Source organism: Muscardinus avellanarius (genome assembly GCF_963383645.1).
Source record: "Muscardinus avellanarius genome assembly, chromosome: 3".
Taxonomy (NCBI): Eukaryota; Metazoa; Chordata; class Mammalia; order Rodentia; family Gliridae; genus Muscardinus; species Muscardinus avellanarius.
The window spans coordinates 58,415,354-58,442,224 of record NC_137788.1 but is presented as its reverse complement, the minus strand read 5'-3'; the positions used below and the strand labels follow the sequence as shown (position 1 = coordinate 58,442,224).

General features: G+C 40.5%; 1 protein-coding gene across 2 annotated transcripts in view; it reads left to right on the top strand.

Annotated features, from left to right (window-relative positions):
• Positions 1-1,311: 1,311 nt before the first annotated feature.
• Positions 1,312-26,871, top strand: part of SLC35D1 (solute carrier family 35 member D1) — a gene marked incomplete at both ends in the record, with an annotated part of 46,498 nt that continues 20,938 nt past the window's right edge. Inside the window, 10 exons of one of the 2 annotated variants that reach the window (XM_080690786.1) lie at positions 1,312-1,517; positions 2,103-2,136; positions 2,237-2,323; positions 3,017-3,084; positions 4,951-5,022; positions 5,855-5,923; positions 8,414-8,516; positions 12,026-12,118; positions 24,531-24,598; positions 25,659-25,737. In XM_080690786.1, the coding sequence (XP_080546912.1) occupies positions 1,315-1,517; positions 2,103-2,136; positions 2,237-2,323; positions 3,017-3,084; positions 4,951-5,022; positions 5,855-5,923; positions 8,414-8,516; positions 12,026-12,118; positions 24,531-24,598; positions 25,659-25,737 (876 nt within the window). The remainder of the gene's footprint in view (positions 1,518-2,102; positions 2,137-2,236; positions 2,324-3,016; positions 3,085-4,950; positions 5,023-5,854; positions 5,924-8,413; positions 8,517-12,025; positions 12,119-24,530; positions 24,599-25,658; positions 25,738-26,871) is intronic. The other variant, XM_080690785.1, reaches the window with a different exon arrangement.

Genomic DNA, 26,871 nt, shown 5'->3' with positions numbered 1-26,871 from the left:
TGGGGACAGGCACATAGAAGAGATGTGAATTCTATGGAAGGCAGCGAGGATGCCCAGAGAGGAGGTTATGTTTTGCCCAAATACAGAAAGAAGAGTTATTCAGGAGACAGAGGAGGGGAGAGAGAGAAGAATTGGAACAAAGACACTGAAGCATAACTCCACATTGTTAATTTAGGTGTAGCTCTGACTGAGAAACAGGAATAGTGTCTCTGGAGATGTGGATAGGAGCCATATCTGCTAGGCCCTGATAGGCCACGTTAAGAACTTCTTGCAGAGCCCGGTGTGGTGGTGCATTGCCTGTAATCCCAGCATTTGGGAGGCTGAGACAGGAGGATCGTGGTTGGCGGACAGCCTCAGCTACTACTTAAGAGGCCCCTTAGTGAGGCCTTTTAGTACACGAGACGGCATCATGTACTAAAACTAGCTCTGTGGTAGCCGTAAGCATAGCCATAGGGAGATGCAGGTTCAGAGGTCAAGATGCAGGTTCAAGAACACACAGTCAGCGGTGGGAGACATTTCAAGGAGTCCTAGAATTGTAACTCTATTCTTTTACATTCCAAACACTGCACTGTTATCAGTCCCCCAAGAGACCTTTGTTATCTTGGTTTGGATAAGTCAACATTTTTCTTAAAAAAAAAAAAAAAAGTCCTTCTTGATCTGCAGAGAAAGTACTGTTTGGTGTTTTCTGGGTTCAGAAAGTGTGAGAAAGCTAATCTGAAGCGTGCAGAATGAAATGTCTGTTGAGTGTTTAATGTACAGTCCCACTGCTACTTTCAAGAGGTCCTGACCCTCTGCAAGAGACCAAAAGGCCATTCAAATCGCTGCTCAGCCAGTCACCTGTTACCTAGGGGAGGAGGATCCGCCTGGTCTGCAGTAATCTGGAGATCTGGGCTCCCAGCTCCGGGGTGGCTCGGGCCCGGTGCGCTCCCGCCGAGCTCCCCCCAAACCCCGTCGTGCGCAGGCGCAGTGGCCGCCGCCGGGCCCTCCGGGCCCCCCCGAGGCTCCGGCCTCCCGCGCCCCCCGGGCCCGGGGCCCGCGGCTCCCGCAGCCCCCGCCGGCCGCCCCTCCCCGGTGGCCCCGCGTTGCGTCAGGCCCGAGCAAAGTCCCCGAGGCGTGGGCCCGCTGTCCCTGCCCCTGGGCGGGGCCGGGCGGCGGCCGTGCGGGAGCCGAGCCCGAGAGCGCGCAGGCCGCGCCGTCCCGCGCCCGACCCCGCAGCCCGGCCGGGACCCCGCGCCCGCCGCCCGCCGCCCGCCGCCCGCCGCCCGCCGCCCGCCGCCCGCCGCCCGCCGCCCGCCGCCCGCCGCCGCCGCAGCCATGGCGGAAGTTCATAGACGTCAGCATGCTCGGGTTAAAGGAGAAGCCCCCGCGAAATCCTCCACACAGCGCGATGCGGAGGCGCTGGGGATGGCGCCGGCCGAAACGCTGACAGTGTTCCTGAAGCTGCTGGCCGCCGGCTTCTACGGCGTGAGCTCCTTCCTGATCGTGGTGGTGAACAAGAGCGTGCTCACCAGTTACAGGTAGGCGGCCAAGTTGGCGGCGCGGCGAGGCCGGGGTCTCCTCCGCCCGCCCGGCCCGGCCCGCCGGGGACGGAGGAGCAAAGTTGCCGGGCGACCTGGGCCGCGCCCGGGAGGACGGCGCGGGAGGCTCCCCGTGCCCCCGCTCCGCCCGGCCCGCGCGCCGCCGCCCGGGTGTGGGGCCCCGAGCATCCTCACCCCAGCCCGGGGATCGTCTGCTGCGGCCCCCGGGACTCAGGAGGGACAAGTGCTTTTACTTTTTATTATTCTTATGGTGTGAGCCCCTGGAAAAGATGTGTTTCTTAACTTCCTTGAAAAAGGCGTTGCAGGCAGCCGGCTGAAATTGTAGATCGGGACAAGATGGGACTAGTAGTGGCTGCCCCAGGCTACAGAATCCGTCCTGGGGCCTGACAACCGGCCGGGGCTCCTCTCACGAGATTGTTACTTGGATAAGGGGAAGGGATTGGTGTGTGGGTTATGTCAAAATGTATTTTCAGGCTGTCGGTGTGTAAGTGGAAATCGCAGACCTATGTTTGGGTTTTCTGACCGGTTTTAATTTTTTTTTCTCCTTTCTTACCCTTTTTGTAGATTTCCCTCCTCGCTATGTGTTGGACTTGGCCAGGTTAGTTGGAATCTGCAGCGCTGCGTGGTGTATGTTGTCAGAACTTGTGTGTGTGTGTCTTTATATGTAGAACAGTGCATCTGTGTTCTCTTGTTTACAGATGGTGGCCACAGTGGCAGTTCTCTGGGTGGGAAAGGCACTCAGAGTGGTCAAGTTTCCTGACCTTGACAGAAATGTACCTCGAAAGGTAAAACAAAAAAACAAACAACTTTGTTAAATGAACAGAAGCCACTGTGTGTTTTATCCGTGCCTTGCATTTTTAAAAATTGTAGCCTTGAGATACCCCAAACTGGAACGCATATAATGAAGCTGAAAAATAAATACGGTCATATATGTCGGAGAGGTCTCACAATCGCTTTAAAATTAAGAGACGGAGGACCCCTAAGAATCATCTGTTTTAATTACTGTACATTTGTTGGGATTACAACAGTTCTGCAGTTTCTGTAACTATCTGATCTAGCCAGTGTATCCTGCACTCATTATTCTTTGGGTTTATTTCATATTCTTCCGTCTGCCTCTGCTTGATGCCATGTGAAGATGAAATTCTTTTCCCTCTTCTGCTGACATTAGGGCCATGGGCTAATACATTATCATATTTTAAAGCAAATGCTGTTTCTGTCCCATGTGGGTTGATCATATTCATATTTCTGTTTTTTTTCTTTCCTGCCTTCCTCCCTCTCTTTCTGCCAGAGTAATGTTGCATATCAGAGAAGAGTTCATGTTTGGGTATTTCCTGGGGGTCAGAATTGCTTATGAGAACTAATCTTAAGTTTCAAGTAGAAAGAATTTGATCACATAAGCATTACTGTTTCTGTTTGAAAGGACCTTGTTTTAGCTATCTTTATTATTGAGTTTTGTTATCCCTTTTTAAATTTTCTAGACGTTTCCACTACCTCTACTATATTTTGGGAACCAAATCACGGGACTGTTCAGCACAAAGAAACTGAAGTATGGATAACTTTATTTTACTAGTGAGGCTAATATAATGTATTCTTAAAGTTGTACCTGAATGTCAAATATTTAATGCATTGTTGTTGAATCTGGAAAAAAAAAATTACCAGAAAGCTTCCAAATAATGAAGGTTACACCGAAGGTTTTAGTGAAGGCTCTTTCCTTTGGAAGAGAGAGAAGTTTTTTTTTAATTTTATTTGTTTTATCTTCCCTCATTTTGATGTTAGAAATCTTAAGATATTATAAAATGTGGTAATAGTAGATTTTCATTATTTTTCCAGAACCGATATAATAAAAGATAGGCTTCTGGAATTTCTCTTTTTTGGGGGATAGTGAAAGTTGAACTCAGAGACATTCTACCTTCAAGGTACACATTCACCCCTATTTTACATTTTACTTTGAAACAGGGTCTTGCTAAGTTGCCAAGACTGGCCTCTAACCTGTGATCCTTTTATAATTCATAAGTTTTAGGTAAATTTTAGGCAAATTCCACACAGCAAAATCACAGGAAGGATGTGAGAACATTCACGGTTTTTCTTTTAATGTGAAGGGTTAAAATCAGATGGAACCTGATATAAATGTGATTAATATTCTCCTCCATAGCAGTATAACTGTAGAGGCAGCATAGTCACTTTTAGAAAGAAGCCATAGCTCTCTGCTCCATGAAAATACTACTACCCTCTCAGCTCCCGGTTCTTAGTTTCTCCACTTTGTGGTATGTATTGGGTATATGTGATATTACAACTCTACACAGGGTGTTTAACAGAAACCTATGGCTTCACCACTTCACATGAGCTGAAGCTGTGCTCTGAGGATCAGAGGCAAAGCATTTTTTCAATTCCTCCTTTTTTTTAAAAACCAAGAAACGTGTCAGGTGTGGTGGTACATGCCTGTAATCCCAGTCCTTGGGAGTCTGAGACAGGATGGCAGGTTCGATGACAACCTCAGCAACTTAGCGAGACTCTCCGCAACCGAATGAGACCCTGTTTCCTACCAAAAAAATAAACAAGGGCTGGGAGTGTGTAGCATGGAGGTAGGATGCTTCTGAGTTCAATTCCTACTACCACAAAAAATAAGTAAATAAATAAATAAAACCAAGAAATCTGACAATGATCAAGGACATCTCTGGGGAGAGTTCCAAGGAAGTCTAATTTATCATGGGTGGCGCACCCTTTTTCATCTCATTATCTACTTGGAAAGAATTGCTGGCCTGCTGCAAAGCGCTGCTTGTAGAGAGTTTGCTTTTCCATCCCTTGTCATCTACCCATCCATGCATTCATTCATACTCTCCCTTTGCCAGCTAAGTATAAGGCATTTATGAGTGAAATAAGATATATCCAGAAACCTATATTGCAAGAGGCTCTGTGTTTGATTAGTACAAGCAAAAGGCTCTAGGGATTGAGAGGAAGAAAAGGACAATGAAGGAATGTGTCATGGGATAAGGTTTCATATATGTGTTTTGGGTGGTTTCGGGGGTAGGAGGGGAAGGTAGTCCAGTGAAGCAAGGAGAAATAGGCCTTTTTTATGAAAGACTAACTTGGGTATAGTTAGGTGCTTGCATAAGCAGCAGAGTAAAATTTAAAGTGTGTGTTGTGATTCTGTGATAATAGATGCATGATTTCTACCATTTTATACTTAAAACTTAAAAACTTAATGTTTTTATAGTAGTTTATAATAAGGCTTTTAAATTTGAATTATTCTCTAGAGAGAAGTAAAGTTTTCATTTAACCAGAGGTTAATCAGTATGGAATTTCCATAATGGAGGAAGAGATTAACATTATTTTAAACTACCAATTTGAAAAGTCTTGACTTAAAAAATAATCTGTTAAACATTATTTTACTGAATTATCTTTATTTTTGCAGCTTGCCAATGTTTACAGTTCTGAGAAGGTTCTCCATCCTGTTTACAATGTTTGCTGAAGGAGTTTTACTCAAGTGAGCTAAATTTCAAATATTATCTTTTTTGTTTTTTAAGTTTTTGTTACTGGGGATTGAGCTCAGTGGCATTTTACCTTTGAGCTATACCCTCAGCCTATGTTGTTTCTGTTTTAAAACAGGGTCTCCCTAAGTTCCTAAGGGTCTCACTAAGTTTCTGAGGCTGACCTTGATTCTGCGATCCTCTGTTTCAGCCTCCCAAGTACTAGGAGTTCAGGCATGAGCCACTATGCCCGACTTCTAATCTATTCTTTAAAAAACTTAAATACCTTGAAAAAAGTGCCCAGCATATGTGAATTATTAAGATTGTTTGCCTTGTTTCTACTTTAGCTTTTGAGAAGTTTAATCAATCTTCCTCCTTGCTATCAGAATTGATAGTCTGTGGGAGCTGTAGTTGGGAGGGTTAAGCTGAGGATGGAAAACTACCTGAACTTGAGATTTACTTTCTAGAGTTGTGTACCTACTGCTGCCACTGGATGAAGCCAGGTCAGAATCATGGGTGTAGGTTTTTAAGTGTTCATGTCTTAGTTACTTTTATTTCAGATATGTGTGGCCTTTTTCTACTTAAAGAAACTCTGATATAAAAATTCTAATTCACTAGTAATGACAAGTGATAAGAATAAGAAAGAAGGACTAAATTATTTGTATAACAAAATGAGTTTTGGTTTTACCAGAGTGGTTCTTTTAAGGATCCAGTTTTTGGAGGTGTTTAAGATATGATTGTTTATATCTTTCAAAGAAAACATATTATGTGCTTTTTCACTCATGTTGTAAAATGAATCTATATGAATAAAGTCACATGTATATATTTTTTAATTATTTTATTTTGTAGGAAAACTTTTTCTTGGGGTATTAAAATGACTGTATTTGCAATGATTATTGGAGCCTTTGTAGCTGCCAGGTAAGATGTGGGCCTATAGATAGCACATTAGAAATAATTAATAGTTATTGATAGTAAATGATCAGTTATTAAAAGAATAATACTTGGTAGCCTATACTTATCAAATAAAAATCACGTTTTTTAAAGTATTCAAAAGATTCTTCAAAAGATTAAATCTTTTTGGCTGTATTAAGATTAGAGCTAGCAAAAATTCAAATTTTGGGGACTCCTAAAAGTTAAATTCATTAAAAGGATTTGTGACTGTCTTCTGCTTCCTAAGCACATACCATGTGCTATACATATGTTCAACATTGAACATATATTATGTATTCTTCATAACTCTGAAAGGTACGGATGTATTTTTCTACTTTATAGTTGAGAACACTAAAGCTTAAGTTCTATAATTTGTTCAAGGTCCAACAGCTAATAAATTAGAGAGCTGGAATTTGAATCTGTTCCTGACTTCAGAGCCTCTGTGATTTTATAAACCTTATAGCATTCCTTTTCTTTGCATGCCCTAAAGAAAATAGGTGAGGCAGATGGCAGTGAATCACTTGATTTGTGGGATATTAATAGTAATTTTGCTTTATTTGGCCTTACTAGAGATATATTAGAAATGTCATTCGTCTATTAGATTACTAAAGCTTTCCCTATTTTAAGTTTTAGTTTTAAAATACATGGGGAAGATCCAAAGCAATGATAAATATTTAAGGAAAAGGAAATGCTAATCAGCTGATTGGATCATTACACATTATGTATGTGTATAGAATTATCACACTGTGCCTCATAAATGTGTATGATTATTATGTGGCAATTTATAAAGAAAAGAAAAGGGTAACCGGGGAAAGGTATATATCCAAAGACAGGAAACTGAAGTGATAGCTAGGAACCGTCTACAAAATTTCTACAGCCCAGGGTTTACATAGATAGCTTTGCTAATATTACAAATTCTACCTGACATACATTTTCCACCTGGGTGTTCCAATGGCTGGCTTGTTTACTTCTTTACTGTGTGTATAAGTAGGGGAAGAATATAATTTATATCTATTTTGCCTTAAATCTCCAAGAGAAATTCCATTCTAAAGAAAAAAAAAGGTGGCATAATTGGTTACTAGAATTTGGTTGTATAGTGGAATTGTTTCCCCTCTATGTTGTGTTACTTTCTTGGAGAAAAAATACTATGCTGGCCACCTGCCTTTGTTTTTTAAAGTGCACTGCTAACTTCTAAATATTTTGAAGCATTTCTTTGAAGCCAATGGGAGCCAAAATTATTGTACTAAACAACAAGGTTCCCTGAGGACTCACTGTGGCTGCAAAAAGCTCCTGAGGAAGACTGCTAGCTAGAGGAGCCTTGTCTAATTAGAACCTTTGGCTTGTGAAAAAGATGAGGAAGAGAATCTGAAGTTAGAGGGTAGGAGATATGCCTAAGGCTAGTCCTTCCGGAAATGGTAGCTACCTGTGGCTCCTCAGGTCTTGGTTCCATTTAGTCTAGAAGTATATAATATCTTTGCAAAGTTGTAGACTGTGTGGCCACTGTTGGGGCTAGGGTATTTAAGAGGCTGAGGCATACTTTTCTCAGAGTTTTATTTATTCCATTAAATATGCTGATGTCTTGTACCTACTGCCCTACTAAGAAGCAGAAACTTTCTTTCCCTGATCTCTCTAGTTACACCCCATAGGTCCATTGATAATTTTTGAGCAGTATTTAAGTCCCTACTGTGTGCCTAGACCTGTTCTGGCTTGATCTCAGAAGTAACTGCAATCCATGCTTCAGAAATTTCTGCCCAGCGGCACAACTAACCAGGCATGTTAGCCCTAAATTTTGTGTGAACCTTTGGAAAATGACATGTTAAGAAATTTATCCTCTTTAGGATACCAGTGGGACTCCAGATAATGGAGGGGAAATACCAGCAAAGTTTGAATGAAAAGATAGGAGAGGAGAAAGGCTGATCTTGATTAATGAGGGTCTACATCTGAACATGTGTAAAATTATGAATAAGACATGGTTAACCTAGACAACCATTGCTGGGAGGGGGGAAAGGAAAACGGGGGCAGGGGGGGAAAGGGCACCAAATATAGTTTAAATGTATACTATTTATGTTCAATAAAAAATGGTTAAAAGAAAAAAAAATTAAAAAAATAAATTTATCCTTTGTAGTTTCCTTATCTGTGAAATGGGAGCTTTCTGCCTACTTCTCAGATGTACCATAATGGTAAATTTGATTGCTGGTTATATGACTTTGAATTCAGAACAGTATCCTCCTAACATGATTGATTATTTGTAATGATGGGTTTAAGTGTTATTATTTCTCATTTCTGAAGAGTCCCTTATTATTGAGTATGAAATTACCAACTGTGACTAGGACTCAATAACAATAGATGAAAAAATGCGTAGTGTTCATTTACCACGCTAATGATGTTCTTGAAAATATTCTAGTTTGTACCTATTTAAAATTAAATGCATGTTCTTGAAATGTAAGCTGTTCTTACAGTGTTGCTTGTGTTTTGTAGCTCTGATTTGGCATTTGACCTGGAAGGATATGTTTTTATTCTGATAAATGATGCCCTGACAGCAGCAAATGGCGCATATGTAAAACAAAAATTAGATTCAAAAGTAGGTAGAAATCTAAAGCTTTCTTATTAAATGTTTACTGATGCTGGGAATGGGTAAATTCATCTAAATGAAAAGTATGGAATAAAGAAAATAAGTTAGAATGAATGGGAAGGACGTGGGGGCTCCCTGAGGGTAAAATGCTTATACTTTGCTGCTCACATAAGAAACTTAGTTTTTTTTTTTTTTTTTTTTTTTTTTTTTTTTTTTTTTTTTTTTTTTTTTGTTCCTGGAAGCCCTTCTACCTCCGGGCTACACTCCCAGACCTATTTTTTATTTTTGGAAACAGGGTCTCCTAAGCCAGCGCGGCTGGCTTCAAACCTGCGCGATCCTCCTGTCTCCGCCTCCCAAGCGCGGGGATTACAAGCGTGCGCCACCACGCCCAGCCAAGAAACTTAGTTTTTAAGGTGGGAATGGTGGCACATACCTTGTAATCACAGTGTTTGGGAGGCTGAGGTGGGAGGATTGCAGGTTTGAGGTCAGCCTCAGCAACTTATCAACCCCCCCCCTTTTAAAAAAAATTAAAAAGAGGCTGGTGGTGTAGCTTGAAGGTAGAATGCCACTGAGTTCATCCCTTGGTACCAAAAAATAAAAAAGAAAAAGAAACTCATATTTTAATTAGCAATTAAGTTTTGTTGCTAGCATTTTTGGAAGGGATTATATGAATATAGACTTAAGAGTGGGATAGGAAAAATAGTGTTTATAGAGAAAAGTGTTGTAAATATTCATGGCTGTGTTCTTAGAGAACTTGATTTGAGACCTGGGATTAGAAAAAGAAACACCTGGCATAGTGGCACATGCTTATAATCCCAGTACTTGAGAGGCTGAGACAGGAGGATCGCACAGGTTCGAAGCCAGCCTCTGCTACTTAGTGAGGCTTTCCGCAACTTAGTGAGACCCTATTTCCAAATAAAACATAAAATAGGTCTGGGAGTATAGACCAAAGCTAGAAAGCCCCTGGGTTTCACCCCCAGTACCACCAAAAAAAAAAAAAAAAAAAAAAAAAGGAAAGAAAAGAAAAGAAAGAAAGAAAAAGAAAAAAGAAATGTCTTGAAGCTTTAGGGCAGTCTTTAAGGGAAGTCAGTGCTGAAAGGGGCTGTAGAGGAGAGCTTTGTGTACTTGCCCTACAAATAGTAGGAAACTTACAGAACATTAGGCTTGCTCACTCAGGGGCCGTAGTGAGTTCCCTTTGCCTAGGTCTCATAATGTGAACTTTGTCTACCCTGTCGGTGGTATGTACACTGTGGTGTTTCAAGATTTCTTTATTATACATATATATATATATATATATATATTTTTTATTATAGACACATTAAATTTCATTTTTAGATCAAGCCAGACCATCAGAAACTGAGTATTTAAAGCACATCTCTTTTGCTACATTATGAGGTTACATTACTATAAGAAACAGCTATCTGGAACTGAGCCTTAGGTATTGTAGGATGATTGAAGGAGTTGTCCTTGATATTGTAATGTATTCTTTATGAGGACCCAAATGAGATATTTATCTTAGATGTCACCATAATCTTTCCTGAGCAGGTGAAATGCTTTTATCTCAAGTAAAACTTATAATGGACAATGGTTTTATCTTATTTTCCTACTCATATTTTATCTTCAGTCAGATGACCTTATCTGCTTAGTTGTTAGTCTCTCTGTGTGAGCAGACTACACACACACACACACACACACACACACACACACACACACACGTATATGGTATTTCTGAAATTACTTTGGGTCCTTTTTTGGAATGCAGATGATAAATAAATACGAAAGACCTCCTCAGTAGCAGTATTAGTATTGAGTTGGTATCCTCTTGGCTGGTGTTTTATGTTCTCTTTCAGAAAATAAGTCTAAATTGTGTGTGGCTTTATCTGTAGGTTTCATTGTTCTCAGAGACTTCTTTTTTTTTAATCCTCAAAGAATGTGGGGTAGGGTAGATTTGTTTTCAACACATTTTCTATAAATGTACCTTTTATATCTTGTCCTCCATATTTACCCTTTGGTAACTGTTTGATGCTTGCATGTTAATGAAACTATGAGTAAAAAAAAAAAAAAATTTAAGTAGAGAAAAAAAAGCAGCTAGAGATTTGATCTTATCCTATTTTTTTTTTTAGCCCACTTGAGGCTTTGGAAAATAAATGCTAATTAATGATAACATTTTATTTATCTAGCAGCTTTGGCCATCTGAAACAGTATTGTCCCATAGAATTTTCTGTGATAATGGAAATCTTCTTTATCTTGCTACTCATTGCCAGTAGCCACCAGACACAATGTAGCTATTGAACACTTGAAAAGTAACTAGTATTAAGGAGGAACTGAATTAGTACTATTATATAATTGTAATAAAATTTAAATAGCTACCTGTGGTTGGTAGTGACTTTTTGGGCAGCACAGTCTAGAATACATTGAACATAGAAAAAAAAATAAAGAGGGTTTCTGAATATATTACTCCTAGAAGAGAGACCTCTGTCAGGAATGACATTATTTATACTAGAACTTTTTTTTGATAGTGGGGATTGAACTCAGGGACATTCTACCTCCCAGCCATACCCCCAGCCCTATTTTTTATTCTTCATTTTGAAACAGTATCACTAAGTTGCAGGTGTCCTGACTAAGTACCTGAGGCTGGCTGTGGACACTGAGATCCTCTTGTCTCAGGCTCCCAGGTGCTGAACTTACAAGCATGTGCTACCATGCCTGGCTACTAGAACTTTTAAGCTCATTGATCTGCCTTTCATAGTTCATAGATTATAAGCAACAAAATAGAAAATTGTATTCTCTGTAGAGGTAGAGGCTTACTGGCACTATAAAAAGTTGGCAAGTAACACATGTAACAAGAAAACTATAAAAGACAGGAATACTGAGGAAAAATGACAGGGGCTTTTGAATAGCGTTAAGGGCAACCCTCCCTGTATAAAAATGTAATACAATAATACATGTTTATGATGATGCCCTATGTAAAATTTTAGCCAGTGTACCATGTTTAAGAAGTCAGGGAGAAGGAAATTCTGAACAGTTGAAATGAAGAAAAGTTGAACGGCTGCGGCATTGGTGTTCTTGTCATTTGTCAGCTATGTGGGTGATACGTGTGCACATCCTCCACTTCGTGGGTGACACGTGTGTCCTGGGCTGACTGGACATTCCTTCTTAAAAGATGTTTTGTCTCAGCACACTTTTGCTTGCTGCCCTACAAATGAGGCACACCTTTTAAAATGCTTGTTACCATAAACAATTATTTGGTGTATCCTAAAGGCAGTATCGCCACACTGAGATACTTTTAATCTAAATTTTATTACCTATAATTTTAGAACTGCTTAAAATCATAGTCCTGTGAGCATGAGTCATATGTCAGAAAGACTTAGTGTTGTATTTCAGACTCGAGTTCAATGAAGTGAAAAGATCTTTTACTTAAAAAATGACACAAAATAATTGGGGTAAGTACTCTGTACAGGGTTGTATGCACCTATCTGCTAAAACCAAATGAAATACCTAATTATTTACTGTCCTAGGAGCTGGGAAAATATGGTCTCCTCTATTACAATGCACTGTTCATGATTCTGCCCACCATGGCCATTGCATATTTCACAGGAGATGCACAAAAGGTAGGATTTTCTAATTTTGGTTTAATGGTTTATGTTAATGAATTACATTGTTTATGACCAAAAAATAGACCTTGGGGTTATTAAAAACACATGTGCTTATTAAGTGACTGCAAACTGAAAATTTACTCCTTGGCTTGCTCATGTCATATTACCCTTTCTTTTTGGCATACACATTGGAGAATACTAAAGTGTCTGAAAATAGCTCTGGCCGTCAACATAAAAATAGTGCATGTTAACTAGTATCCTTCCCTGTGTGCCAGGAGAGAGGAAGGAAATTTTTACATTTTTACTCAACTTTAAAATAGGAATAGCAGAAGACTATCCTTAAGAAACAAAAAAAATCTTGAAATAATCAACAATTTTAAACCCTAAGCAAAATGCTAGGCATTCCTAGGACTCTGTTTCTCTGACAGTTGTCATCCTGGCTTAAATCCAAAGGTTGCCCCCCCCTTAGGAGGTACTTATATATAAATAGCAACTAAAATAGTAGTTCACGAATTTTCTGCAAATGTTTACTTAAATAAATTCAAGATTGAGTAGCAAAGTAAATGTTGGTAATTTTTCTCTAAAATAAATCCATATTCATAGGAAAAAATTGATACCATGTTGTTCAAGTTTATAACATTTTTGAAACTAAGTTGAAAATCCTACCAAAGAATTCTATCCAAGATTCCTCCTCCTCCTCCTCCTCCTCCTCCTCCTCCTCCTCCTCCTCCTCCTCCTCCTCCTCTTCCTCCTCCTCCTCCTCCTCCTCCTCCTCCTCCTCCTCCTCCTCCTCCTCCTCCTCCTCCTCCTCCTCCTTCTTCTTCTTCTTCTTCTTCTTCTTCTTCTTCTTCTTTTTTTCTAAATACTGGGGATTGACCTAGGGGAGTTCTACCTCCAAGCAAAACCCCCAACCTGATTTTTTATTCTTTATTTTGAAACAGGGTCTCATTAAGTTGTGGATGGCCTCACTAAGTAGCTGAGGATGGCAGGTTCACGGCTGGCCGTGAACCTGCCATCCTCTAGTCTCAGCCTCCCAAGTCCTGGGATTACAAATATGCACCACCACACCTGGCTTCCAAGATTCCTTCTAATAATCCTCCTGGCTAGTACTTTCTTCATAATAAATGAATATGTTAGTTATTCATTCTTATGACAATGATTCCTGTGTATCAATGGGGGCTGAAATAAAAGGATTTTGAAAGCAGTTAGACTATTGAAAAATTGTTCTTGAAATAAAGGTAGAATACTGATAATTTAAGTTTGAGATAAGTTTTTTTTTTTCTTCCATCAAGACCTCTTTGTTTTAAACAATCAACACAGGTCATCTTGAATACCTGTGTAAATGTTCTGATAAACCATGATGTGGCTACTAGCAGGCCTAAAAGTGGCCCAAAAGTAGGAAACAGAGTTATTACTCTTACCAATAATGTTGAGTAAATATTCTGTGAAAATATTCTGGACAAGAAACTAGCATTTGTCGAGTCATATTATATCCAATCATTTTATGTATGTACTACAGTGCTATCTTTGTAATTGTTCTAGAAACTGAATCACCTGAAAGTAGAAGTTCAGAGAAAATAAATACCTTTCCTGAAGTCATACTGTTAATGGATAGTAGAATCAGGATTTAAACCCAAGCCTTACTCCAAAGACCATGGTCTTTCCACAGTGTTCTGCCTCCTTCTCGCAGACCCTGGCTGAAGTACTCTTTTTCTTTTTTTTTTTTTTTTTTTTGGCAAGTCTGGGGATGGAACCCAGGGGCATTTGACCTCTGACCTACACTCCCTGCCCTATTTTTTATTCTTTTATTTCGAAACAGGGTCTCATTAAGTTGCAGTGGGCGTCACTAAGTAGCTGAGGTTGTCTGCGAAACACAATCCTTTGGTCTCAGCCTCTCAAATGCTGGGATTACAAGCGTGCGCCACCACACCCGGCTGCTGAAGTACTCTTTACTCTTCAGCTTTGGGGCAAGGATGTGATACCAAATACCAGCACCTCATGTAGGACAGATGGTTTTAAAGCTTGAGGCCGGTCTACCTGAGAAAATTAGAAGAATTAATATGGGCATTCTAAGGATTTAGCAAAGGTAGACTTTTCATTAAGTTGAAATCTTGATTAGTAACTTGTAGCTATTTGAAAAAATTGACCAAAGGGGACATTTCTTCATTCCAGAGTGATGGCAATTTACATAGAAATCACGGCATAATTTGTGTATATTTTAAAGTTCAGGAACTGATAATTCAATTTGAAATACTTCAGTATAATAAAGACTGTTTATTCCTGTGTGAAATGTTACTTTACCACCTGTATTAGGATCAATTTAGATTTTTTTTATGATAGTGCTAGGCAAAGGTCAAAAAGGTTTATTTTTAGAAGAATAATAATTTTGAAGAATGTCAGTTCATCTAAATATTTTCAGATTGTGATAATAGACTAATAGAAGCTGTATTCATTATTTTGTAGTTATGCCCTGTTAGTATTTTGAGTTTTGTATAAATCTTATTACTCAATCTCAATCATTACTGATTAACTTGGTTCTTATAAAACATTAATTGGGGCACAGATGGGCACATTGGCTTTTTTATGATCCCATGCTCTTCACATTCTTTCCTTAACATGTTCTCTCTCTCACAATTCTTGTATAGTTAAGGACTCTTGCATATCTCAGTGTGTTAGACTCAGGCAATAAGAAAAAAGAATGAGTTAAGTGGTCTTCTCAGCTCTAAAGACTGTACAGCCTTCCTAGGGAGCAGATTTGCCAACCTAAGTGCAACATACTTGTATAGGTTCTGTGGCAGAAATATTTTGGGGACTAGGGGATTAGAGCAAGGAGGATGATGGGGGAGTCGATTTGAGTAGACACTGAACTGGACTGGGAGACTAGCTAGGGGCCCTGTGGAAGGAGCATAATCTAGGTCTAGGTGGAGTCTGAAAGAGCATGTTCTGAGACCTGTGGGATGATGCTTAGCAATCCTGAGCAGATAAGTCCCAGGAACAGCCAGGTGGGACCTGAGAAAGGTGGAAGAGAAATGAAAGGCATGTTCCAGGTAAACTAAGTGTGTGCCCAGGCTCAAGAGCAGACTTTTCAGTGTGGCTAGAGGATCGAGGTCTAAGACTTGAGAGGCCTTGGAGCATCTCGGTCAAGCCTCTTATCTCATAAATGAGGAAACCAGGACCAGAGAGCACCCAGGTCTAGAAGCCAGGTTTTCTGATTCTAAGAGTAGTGCTCTCAGTCTTTTCACCATACTGCTCCCTGCTTTCTCCAAGGTTAGGACCGGTACTAGACACAGGAATGTGAAATTTACTCTGCAGGTAGTAGCAAGTCCTTAAAAGTTTGTGACTGAAGTGGTACAGTGCAGAGAAATTGGGGCCTGAGTCAGAAGACCAGAAACCTCCAGTTCCATCCCTGCCCACCGTCTGACTTAACTTTCGTCTGCTCTCCTACTCTGCTTTGTTGTATGTAAAATGAGGAGGTTGGAGAAAATTTTCTCTAAGTAGGGCCCTTTCTGGGACTAAGATAGTTTCGGAGGAGTAAAAGGCATGCTGATGTGGACACTAGGCTGCTTTTTCCCAGTGGGTGACCCAGCATCCCTTGATCATCAGTGCTGATAACCTGTGCTCACCTGTTGGACTCCTGGCTGCCTTGAGCAAAGCCACTTCTTGCACAAAAGCTCTCTTTGTATTGAATGAAAAGACCTCCACCTTAAGTAGCTAAGTATAGAAGCATGGTACATAGAATATGCTGCCTTTAAGTTAGAATAAAAAGAAAAATAAGACATATTTTACTCACTTATTTAAATAATGAAACTTGAGAGTATACATGAAGTTAATAAAGCATCTACCAGTTTTTGTGCATGTGTGGGGGAACACAGTAAATAGAATAGGAAAGGAGGGAGATTTTTCAAACTATTTATCTTAGGCCGGATGTGGTGGTGCACGCTTGGAATCCCAGTGTTTGGGAGGCTGAGACAGGAGGATCGCACAGGTTCGAAGCCAACCTCAGTTACTTAGTGAGGCGCTCAGCAACTTAGTGAGACCCTGTTTCCAAATAAATTATAAAATATGGCTGGAGATATATCCTGGAGGTAGAAAGCTCCTGGGTTCCACCCGCAGTACCACACACACACACACACACACACACACACACACACACACAAAACTATTTATCTTTCTCTGTATTTTCAACTGTAGGACCATGTGAAGATGTTTTAAAACTATAGTTTAAAAATATGTAATAAGTTGGCAATGGTGGTACATGCCTGTGTACCAGGCATGAGGATCAAATTTGAGGATAGTCTCAGCAACTCAGCGAGGTCCTCAGCAACTGAGTGAGACCTTGTTCGAAAATAAGCCAGATGTGGTTTAGCATGCTTGTAATCCTAGTACGTGGGAGGCTGATACAGGAGGATCCCAGAGTTTGAAGCCAGCCTCAGCAGCTTAGTGAGACTGTTGGTAACTTAGTGAGACCCTGTTTCCAAATAAAACATATATATATATATATATAAAATAGATCTGAAGGTATAAGTCAGAGGTAGAAGGCCCCTGGGTTCCATCTCCAACAAAACACACACACACACACACAACACACACACACACACACACACACACACACACACACACACACACAGAAGGAGGGCTAGAAATATAGCTTGGAGGTAGAATATCCTTGGGTTCAATCCCCATTGATATCCTTGGGTTCAGTCCCAATGCCAATGCATAAAAAAGCACAATAAGAAAAAGATAGTTTTTCTATAAAAGATGAGTACCCTGTGATGAATCCTAAATTTAAAAATAACCAGGGAGGTAGAATAAACCAATCTGTTCTCATTTCTCAGAGTTGTAGACTTTTGACCCAGGAAATAAACTGAAGCAAAGTGATATGTTAAATAATTTCCTCAAAATCTCATTGTTAACCTTAGTAGGTAGAGGAGGAAGAACTTTCCTCTCCTAAGGCAGGAATTCAGTGAGAGGGCTGTAACGGGTGCTCACCAGAGAGCCAAGAGTAGGACTCAGTAGTTGATGGGGCTGATAAAGCAACTGGAGGTGTGGATGAACAGTGCTAAGTTACCTTAAAAGTTAAAAGGCAAGTTCCAATTGAAGAACACATCCCAGTGAGTGCATATTACAAGGCCTTGACAAAGCATTCCCAAAATCCAAATTAATTTGTGTGTGTGCATGTATATGGAAGTTTATTCAGGGTTTGCAGAGCTTTGGTTGACCAGAAACCAAAGACCCAATGCATTTAGCACTTTGTTTTCTTAAACATATATTTTCCAATATATGTTTTTAAAAAAAACCTAAGTATTATGCAAAAGCCAGTTTACTATTAATGAAAGATACCTAATTAACACAGGTAAAAGTAGACATCACTTGACTAATGAGTTTCCAAAGTGTCAGGACAGATTACATTTAAACTTATTAGTTGCTACCTCCAAAAGGGAACATGTGCACACAAAGCCAGCAATTCAGTCCAGGAGTTGGAGCTTGGCTTTCTGGCAGCACATTCTTCTAGGTGTTCTCACAGAGGGGTAAAGGAACAGAACCCCCTTCAGTGGATCTCACAAGGCCTGTTCTGTAGGCACTGGGACATTATATAATGTCTTCATATATCACTTTTTGCATTACATGGCCCAGAGGAGTTAGAGAAAAAGTTGCTGCACAAATCACCCATCCGGCAGTATCTTACTAATCAATACTGACTATATAATGAAAGAATTTACTGGGTCACTCTGTGACCATACAGATTTATTTTTGAGATCCTGAATAATTTCTTCCACAGAAGCAGATCTCTTCTAGGTTTTTTTTTTTTTTGGGGGGGGGGTTCTCAATGTTTTCATGTGTAAATCAAGTGGATTGGGTTAGTAGTTCTTTAGTTATGAATGAATAGATCTTTCTCCTTGTAGATTGTTTGACTAACAAAGTAATGCCTTTAGCCATTCTTGTCCCTGAGAATATGCCTTTTTCAATAGGAGCAGTGACTTAATGAATTGGAGTGTGTAGTTTTGCCTTTATGTGTAGGTTTTATGGTGGTGCTGGGGATGGAACCCTTCTACCTCTGGGCTAGAACCCTTCTACCTCCGGGCTACACTCCCACACCTATTTTTTTAATATATTTTTTAAATTTAGAAACAGTGTCCCTTAAGCCAATGAGGCTGGCTTAGAACCTGCGCAATCCTCCTGTCTCTGTCTCCCAAGCACGGGGATTACAGGTATGCACCACCACACCCGGCTCTGTGTAGGTTTTATTTTGGTGGTAGTACCTACTATAGCAGACAGATAGTAATAACATGGAGCCCCAGCTCCTCATCTCAGTTAGAAGGAAGGAGCAAAGCAGGAGAGGTTATGGAAAATGGTTACGTTAGTGCAGAGTATGGTGGGTAACTGGGACCACTGGCTTCATGAACTTACCTAAAGGTAGGTAGAGAAACACGGGCGATCATTTGCACCATTGATTGATCTTCTTTCTGCCTTAACAAGCTCTGTAGCAGTTTACTTTTGGGTAAGGACTCAAATTTTTTTACTCAATAGTTTTTCTGGGAAAGAAATTTCAAAATAGAATATTATCACCCATCATCTTTTTCCTCTACCATGATGCTCAAAGTTTAAGTGGTTTATTTTTAAACTTTAAGGTAAGCAAACCTCAAGGTAAGGGATATATCAAAACACTAAGAAAATGTCTCAGCTATATTTTGGATTTTTTTTTTTTTTGGTATCTCAAATAAGTTGCTGACTGTGCTTAAAGATTATTTGAAGTGGAGATTGTTGCTTCTGAGACTCAAGTGCCCATTGAGATTGTTTCATGCTTCTAATTAAATCAGGAGTGGCGAATGGGTGAAAATGTTATCCTGTGCTTATTATAAATGATGCCAAGTAGTCCCCGTACTTTTTTGTTGAGCCTAGACATAGCCCCAGACTGTTTCTCAAGACTACGATTCAGACAGAATTAATTGATCAGAGCTGGTATCAAAGGCAAAATCTGATCACTTCCCTAGACTAGATTTTAGCCTTGTTATTGATTAGGTTATTTTACTGCCTAATCTTACTCAGATATTCCCATTAATCTTTTACTTTCCTTAATCTAAGCAACTAAGGAACACATTTTTTTATAGTACTAGGGATTGAACCCAGGATCATTCTACCTCCAAGCTACCCACCCCACCTTTTTAAAAATTTTGAAACAGGGTCTTGCTAAGATGCTGAGGTGGTCTTGAACCTGTGATCCTCCTGTCTCAGCCTCCCAAGTACTGGGATTACAGATGTGTGTCACCACACCTTGTTAATTTTTTTTTTTTTTTTTTTTTTTTTTTTTTTTTTGCGGCTCTGGAGATGGAATCCAGGCATTCGACCTCTGAGCTATACCCCCTGCCCTATTTTTAATTCTTTATTTTGAAACCGGGTCTCACTGAGTTGCAAAGGGCCACTCTAAGTAGCTGAGGCTGTCTGTGAACTGCGATCCTCCAGTCTCAGCCTCCTGAATGTTGGGATTACAAGCATCTGTCACCATGCCTGGCTTCAATTTTTTAAATTAAACTTTTTTCCAAGTATTTTTATTTAACTAAAAGTGTTTAGTTATTGAAAGTGAGGTCCATATAACCTTTGCCCTTTGATCATGCAACACAGTTTTTATTCCTGTAGTGTGTATTGGACATTATACCACCAGTATCTATGCAACTAAAGACTTATTCGAAACAGAAAGAAGCTTAAGAAAGCATCTTTACATTCAGCTACTACTTAGCTAAGGTTGAAGGTTGCAGGCTGTGGCAGAGGTCACCTTTAGTCCTGTGTCACATGCAGAACGACCGGCCAGGTCATTCTCATCACATGGTTCTTTATCAGAGTTTTCTCTAAAGGCAGATGTTTTGCTTTGTTTAAAATTTGTTTTTTCATGATTAACAAAGTACATGGTCACTGTGTCTTCTTCTGTATTTCCTGCCTTAGGAAGAATAAAAAATGTGTCTGTTGAGGCTGGGGGTGTAGTTCAGTGGGCGAGTACTTGCCTAGCATGTGCAAGGCCCTGGGTTCAATCCCCAGCACCTAGGGAAAAAAAGAAAAAGAAAAGAAAGTTGCCTACAAATGTACCACTAAGAGATAACAGTGGTGGAAGCTGAGGGGAATCCTTTCTTCTGTTCATAAATTCTGAATAAACTTAAAATGTTTCATTTCCTTCTAGTAGTTGGTTCTCAAAAGAGATAAATGGAACCGACTGTTTGCTATATTTGTAATTTGTTTCTATTGTTAAATGATTTTATGGTGGGTGGTCTCACGGAAAATTAATGCCAGAGCAAGGAGTGGAATTGCTTTTTGACTCTGATATGATAACAGTAAGCAGGCAGAGGCCTTGAGCAGACAGCCTTGAGAATACCTTGTTCCCCCAGTAGTACAGATGGGAAGACTGGGGGCCATGCAGCTGAACAGGCATAACTAGCTGGATGATTATTGCACATTTCCGAGTCCAGCACATAGAGTGGACTTAATAAGCAGTTGCTTTTATTGTCTTTTCAATGCTGGCCCTCATGGCAGGGAGAGCCGGCTCTTGTATTCTAGTGACTGGTTGGATGTTATTTATCCTGCACAGCTGTACTTTCCAGTGGCTGCCTCTTGTTCTCTTGCAGTGAAGGATCTGTTCCTGTGGTAAAGTGGAGGAATGCAGCAGGCCACTTGTGCCAGAGACTGGCTTTCTCCAGAGACAGGCCAGATACTTAGAGAAAGGGGAGGGGGGATCCTATGAGAATTATTTTTCTGTTTTTGAATTTAAATGAATGGGTTCATGTCCATGAGATTTATTTAAATGTCCTAGAGGTATAGTTATTATGTTCCCAAAGGGGACTATGTACTATATATTTGTGGCATTTTTCTGAATAAAATTTAATGTTCAGTGTAGAGAGCCATGGGCTTGGACTGAATAGACAGGTACAAGTCTACCATATACTAGCGATGTTAGTCATTTGATGTCTTCTCAGGGTAATAAGATGTGGTCTTTATCCCACAGGGCTGTCATGGAAATCAAATGACATAGAGAAGCACTCCACAAGTATTAGGCAGTAATTTCTCATTGCTGTGGTAAACCTGATTAAACCACCTTCAGCATAGTGCCCCAAGGCCTGACTTAATACATGTCAGGACTGTACACTGTCCTGACACTCCACAAGTATTAGGCAGTAATTTCTCATTGCTGTGGTAAACCTGATTAAACCACCTTCAGCATAGTGCCCCAAGGCCTGACTTAATACATGTCAGGACTGTACACTGAAAGCATGAGCAGTATGTGAAGGAGGGAGAAGTTCAGGCATGTAGAAAGGTTTCCTCGAGGTCTTTGCCATATAATTCTGATTATTTTTCAATCCTAGATTACAATTATACATGCAATACATACACATATAATTAAGGACACTTATTGGGAATGTATTAAAACTTTTGCCCGGTGTGATGGTGCATGCCTGTAATCCCAGTACTTCGGAAGCTGAGACAAGAGAATTGCGGGTTTGCAGCCAGCCTCAGCAACTTAGTGAGGTTCTTCCTGTTTCCAAATAAAAAATAAAATAGGGCTGGGGATATAGGTTGGAGGTAGAATGCCCTTGGGTTCAATTCCCAGCAAACACACACACACATACACACACTACAACTCAGTCAATGGGAAAAAAATAATTTTAATAAAAACTTGGCAAAAGATTTGGACAAACATTTCATGACAGAAAAAATACTGCTATCACATAAGCACATTAAAAGATCTTGTTAGTCATCAGAAAAATGTAATTTAAAATTGGAAGAATCCACTTAACACTCACCAAAATGGCCTCTAATAGGGCTAAGTGATGGTCAGAATGTAGAGTAGTGAGAATTCTCACACAGTCCTGGTGAGATTACAAAATTATGTAGCTACTTGGAAAACACTTTGGCAGTTTTTTATTTGATTTATTTATTTTCTTATTTTTGTGTTACTCCCTCTTAGCTACACCCTTAACCCTGTTTTATTTTGAAGCAGGGTAGACGGGCGTGGTATCAAATACCAGTACATGGGAGGCTTAGACATGAGGATCACAGGTTCACGGCTAGGCTAGCCTCAGCAACTTAATGAGACCGTTTCAAAATAAAGAATAAAATAGGGCTGTGGGTATAGCTCAGAGGTAAAATGCCCCTGGGTTCAATCTCCAATACCACAAAAAAGTTAAAAAAAAATTTAAAAAGAAACAGGGTCTCACTAAGTTGCTGAGGCTGGCCTTGAACCTGTGAACCTCCTGTTTGAGCTTCCCAAGTACCGAGATTTTAGGTGTGCCCCACCATGCCTTGTTTGGCAGCTTCTTATAAAGTTAAAGATAAACTCAACAAAACAACCAGCATTCTCATGTTTTAGGTATTTATCCAAGACAAATAAAAACATGTCCACAGACTTTGACTGAAAGGTTTATCACAGCTCTATTCATAATAGCAAATTGTGGAAACAAAGTTCATTGGTGACTAAACAGATTTTGGGTTGTCCATAAGATGAAATACTAATTGACAATAAAGATGAATGGGATACTGGTATGGGTAGACCATGGACGAATCTCAAAGCACTGTGCCAAGGAAAAGAAGCAAGATAGAGTGCATACCATGCAACTCTTACATGAAATTATTGAACAGAACGGCTATAGTAGCAAAAGTACATCAGAACCAAAAGTACATTAGTGGCGCATACCTGTAATCCCAGTACTTGGGAGACTGAGACAGGAGGATTGCAGGTTTGTGGCTAACCTCAGCTACTTGGTGAGGTCCTCTGCAACTTAGTGAGAACTTTTTTTTTTTTTTAAAGGTTGGGGGGCTATTGGTATAGCTCAAAAGTAGAACCTCCCTGGGTTTATTTCTCAGTATCACCACCACAACAACAAAAGTACATCAGAGGTTGTCAGGGACTTGGAATGGAGGAGTAGAGAGTTCCTGTAAAGGGTAGGTGTGGGGGCAGGACTTTATAGGGGAATTGGAGTAGAAATTTCTATATGATGAAGAGGAGGAGGATGAGGATTTTTTTTTTTTTCAGTTCTGGGGATGGAACCCAGGGGCATTCTACCTCTGAGCTACACCCCTAGCCCTATGTTTTTATTCTTTATTTTGAAACGGGGTCTCACTTAGTTGCAGAAAGCCACACTAAGTAACTGAGATGAGCTACAAACCTGCAACCCAGCCTTCTAAGTACTGGGATTACAAGCATGCACCACCACACTGGACTCTCCATATGATTATAATAGCAGTTCCATGACTGTACATGTGTCAGTACTACTTGAATTATACACCTAATTTATGAATTTAATTTTTTCATATTATACTTTAACAAAGACAGTACCACAAACTGTGTGAATACTGCATGTTAAGTGTCATCTTGGGAATATGATTAGGTAAATATGAGGTGGATCCTTCCCAACCGGGAGCTCATACTCTGTAGACATGGTATAGAAGAACTTAGAGAGAAAAACGCCCTAGAGAGCAGTACTGCAGCACAAGGGAAGTACTTGATCAGGGGCCACACAAAGGAGCCTTGAGTGTTAGCACGGTGGGTGAACAGGACTCAGTGTTGAGGGGAAGGGCGTTCCAGGCAAAAGCATGCAAAAACGGAGCTGCAAGTTATGTTTTACAAACCACAGCAGTCTGATGTTGCTGGAGCTCTGGAGCCGTGAGATTTATGTGGAAGTGCCAGGAGTTGAAGCAGACAGGTTGGCAGGGAGATAAAAGGTGGAATGTTTTCTCCCGTTTGCCTATCCAGCTTATATTGCAGAAGAAGCTGTACTTGAGAGAGAAACCCTCCTGTTTATCTGAGAAACGAGATGATCCATGCACCCTTTTTGTTCTCTTTATTCCTTTTCTTTTGGCTTCTCTGCCTCTGTCTTTCTCTGTTTTCTCTCCTCTCTCTCTCTCTCTCTCTCTCTCTCTCTCTCTCATACACACACAAATAATAAAAAGGAAACCACTTTGCAGTTAGAATCAACTGTTTTAAGATATTCATTCTCCCTGAATAGATCTCATCTCCATTTGTATAACTAAGGCTGTACTTGAGCTTTCACATATTACAGGAGCAAATGCATTTTAATGTTTGAGAAAGCCTTTAACAATTACACATTAATCAGCAGCATCTGGGAGAATGGTTGCGTTTAGCCAGATGTGACTTGTGCCTTCGAGAAAATAGCAATTTCATTGCATTAGTGGGGAGAAATCCAAAATCTCCCCCACATCACATTTTAGGAAAAAAGGGTACCTTCTAAATATGTTTATCGGTTCACCTCCATATATTTGAAGCTATTAAACCTTGCTTTCTATTCTAGGAGTGATGCAGGGAAATATCTGCCTGTGTGTATATGTGTGTTTGGAGGATAGGAGCATAGAAGGAATTCCACTAACTAATAAGACATTGGATTGTGAGGGCCTGCTCTAAAATTTAATTCTTTCTTGTGTTTTACAGGCAATGGCGTTTGAAGGTTGGGCCGACACCCTTTTTCTTCTGCAGTTCACCCTCTCCTGTGTGATGGGGTGAGCTTTTGCTACCTTGTTAGTAGATAGTTTTCCTAGAGAAGTAGGTTAGAGAAATCTGTTCTAGAGTTCTTCTGCCTCAGTTCTGAGTGACCCGTTTGGTCTCCTGAGTGGATCAGCTTAGGATCATAAAGCTTCTAGATTGAGGTGGTTTCACAGCCCATAGCAATTGTGCTCTCAGGGCTGCTGGCCTGATCCCAAAGTTATGCTTACAAGGATGGAAAAAAGAAACTGATTACTTACCCAGTAATCTGCTGTACAGTAAGCACCTGTGTATTTTCAGTATGCATTATCTTATTACATTGACCACTTGACATATATTGTTGCTCCTTACACACGAGAAAGCAGGCTCGGAACATATATAAATCTGGGTGAGTAGATGGCAATGGCAGCACTGGAACGTAGGCTGTTTGACTTCTCTCTTCCGTGTCTCCATCTTCTTCCATGAAGAGATTATGTGGAAAGCAAGAAGAAGGTGGCTGCAGAATTGCCTCTTCTAGCTTCTGTGTTTCTCTAACGTGTCTTTCCTCAGCCAGTCAGTCCATTTGTGACTGGACCTGGCACCGTAGGAGTAGGTGCTTCGGAACATAGGCGACTTGGTGCCCTGGTACTAAGTCAGCTCAGAAGCCTCAGTGTAAATCCGGGAGTTCCAGGTGCTGCCATTTAGACATTAAGGGAAAGTGTGTCCCCTATTAAAGTCCTCTATTAAAGCTCAGAGGTGGAATACCCCTGGTTTCAGTCTCTAGTACTGTGTGAGACACACACACACACACACACACACACACACACACACACTACTCATAATTATGAATGATAGTTTCATGGATTTGTTGAAGGTAGCAGGGAAAAGCACTTGGTCAGGAAACGGACGCGTGTGTTTCTCTTTAGTGAAACATTAAGAATCTGAAGCCACAGTATAAGCAACAGCAAGGTGGGGAAAGCTCCTGGATGTTCAGTGACTGGACTGTTTGCATGACCAACATTGGTTGTGCCTCTTGGCTAGAGGTTATTACAAAGTAAGCACCGGGTCTTATTTATACCTTTTCCCTCTCCATCCTAGGTTTATCTTGATGTATGCCACAGTACTCTGTACTCAGTATAATTCTGCTCTTACAACTACAATAGTTGGTTGTATTAAGGTGAGTTGAAAAAATGCTGGTATATTTTGGGGACATGCTTTATTTGAAAATTGCTCTTCTAAAAGAAGACTCCAGGCTGGGCGTGGTGGCGCACGCTTGTAATCCCTGCGCTTGGGAGGCTGAGACAGGAGGGTCGCGCAGGTTCGAAGCCAGCCTCAGCTACTTAGTGAGGCTCTCAGCAACCTAGTGAGACCCTGTTTACAAATAAAATATAAAATGGGTCTGGGAGTATAGCCCAGAGGTAGAAAGCCTCTGGGTTCCACCCCCAGTACCACCAAAAAAACAAATAAAAGAAAACTCCATCGATGGCCTGAAATTCCATAATCTTTATTTCCTCATGTACTGTCTTTTTTTTAAATTTCTTTTTTTAAACTTAATTTTATTGGTGTATTGTAATCATACATCATAATGAAGTTCAGAGTGATTGTGACATGCATGCACACAGCACTTGGTAAGCTTCCCCCAAGATCTCACCCTCATTTTAATAGTTTGGCAAATGGTGTTGAGTTTCTAAAACAATCCTTAAGAATTCAAGGAGGGCATACACTCTGTGTGCAGGCAACTTGGCTCTGAGGGTTGGGTAAAAGAAAATTGTATTATGTGAGAGTACAGGAAGAAAGAATTAAGTGTTTTTCTGACAGGGCAGATGAATAGTCTGTAGTGATAGGACCATTCTTTTAACCCCCAGCGAGAGCCCTTCTGTTCTCTGCCTCACTGAGTTCTGGCTGTTTGTGGAGAGGGGGGCTGCAAGAGGCTAATGGAGTTTTCCTCTGCCTGAGTCAAATTTTTTTTTTTTTTTTTGGTGGTACTGAGGTTCCTGGAAGCCCTTCTACCTCCGGGCTACACTCCCAGACCTACTTTTACATTTTTGTTTGGAAACAGGGTCTCCTAAGCCAGCGCGCGGCTGGCTTTGAACCTGCGCGATCCTCCTGTCTCTGCCTCCCAAGCGCGGGGATTACAAGCGTGCGCCACCACGCCCGGCCTGAGTCAAATCTTAAGTGACTCACTTATGAAAGTCATGCCTGACATTTCTAGGGATGTAATTTCCTCCTGCACCTTTTTATTTGGAGAGACTCATTTTCTTCAGCCAAGAGAGCCAAGTTGACTTGAATATTGTCCTCAAATTCATGGTGG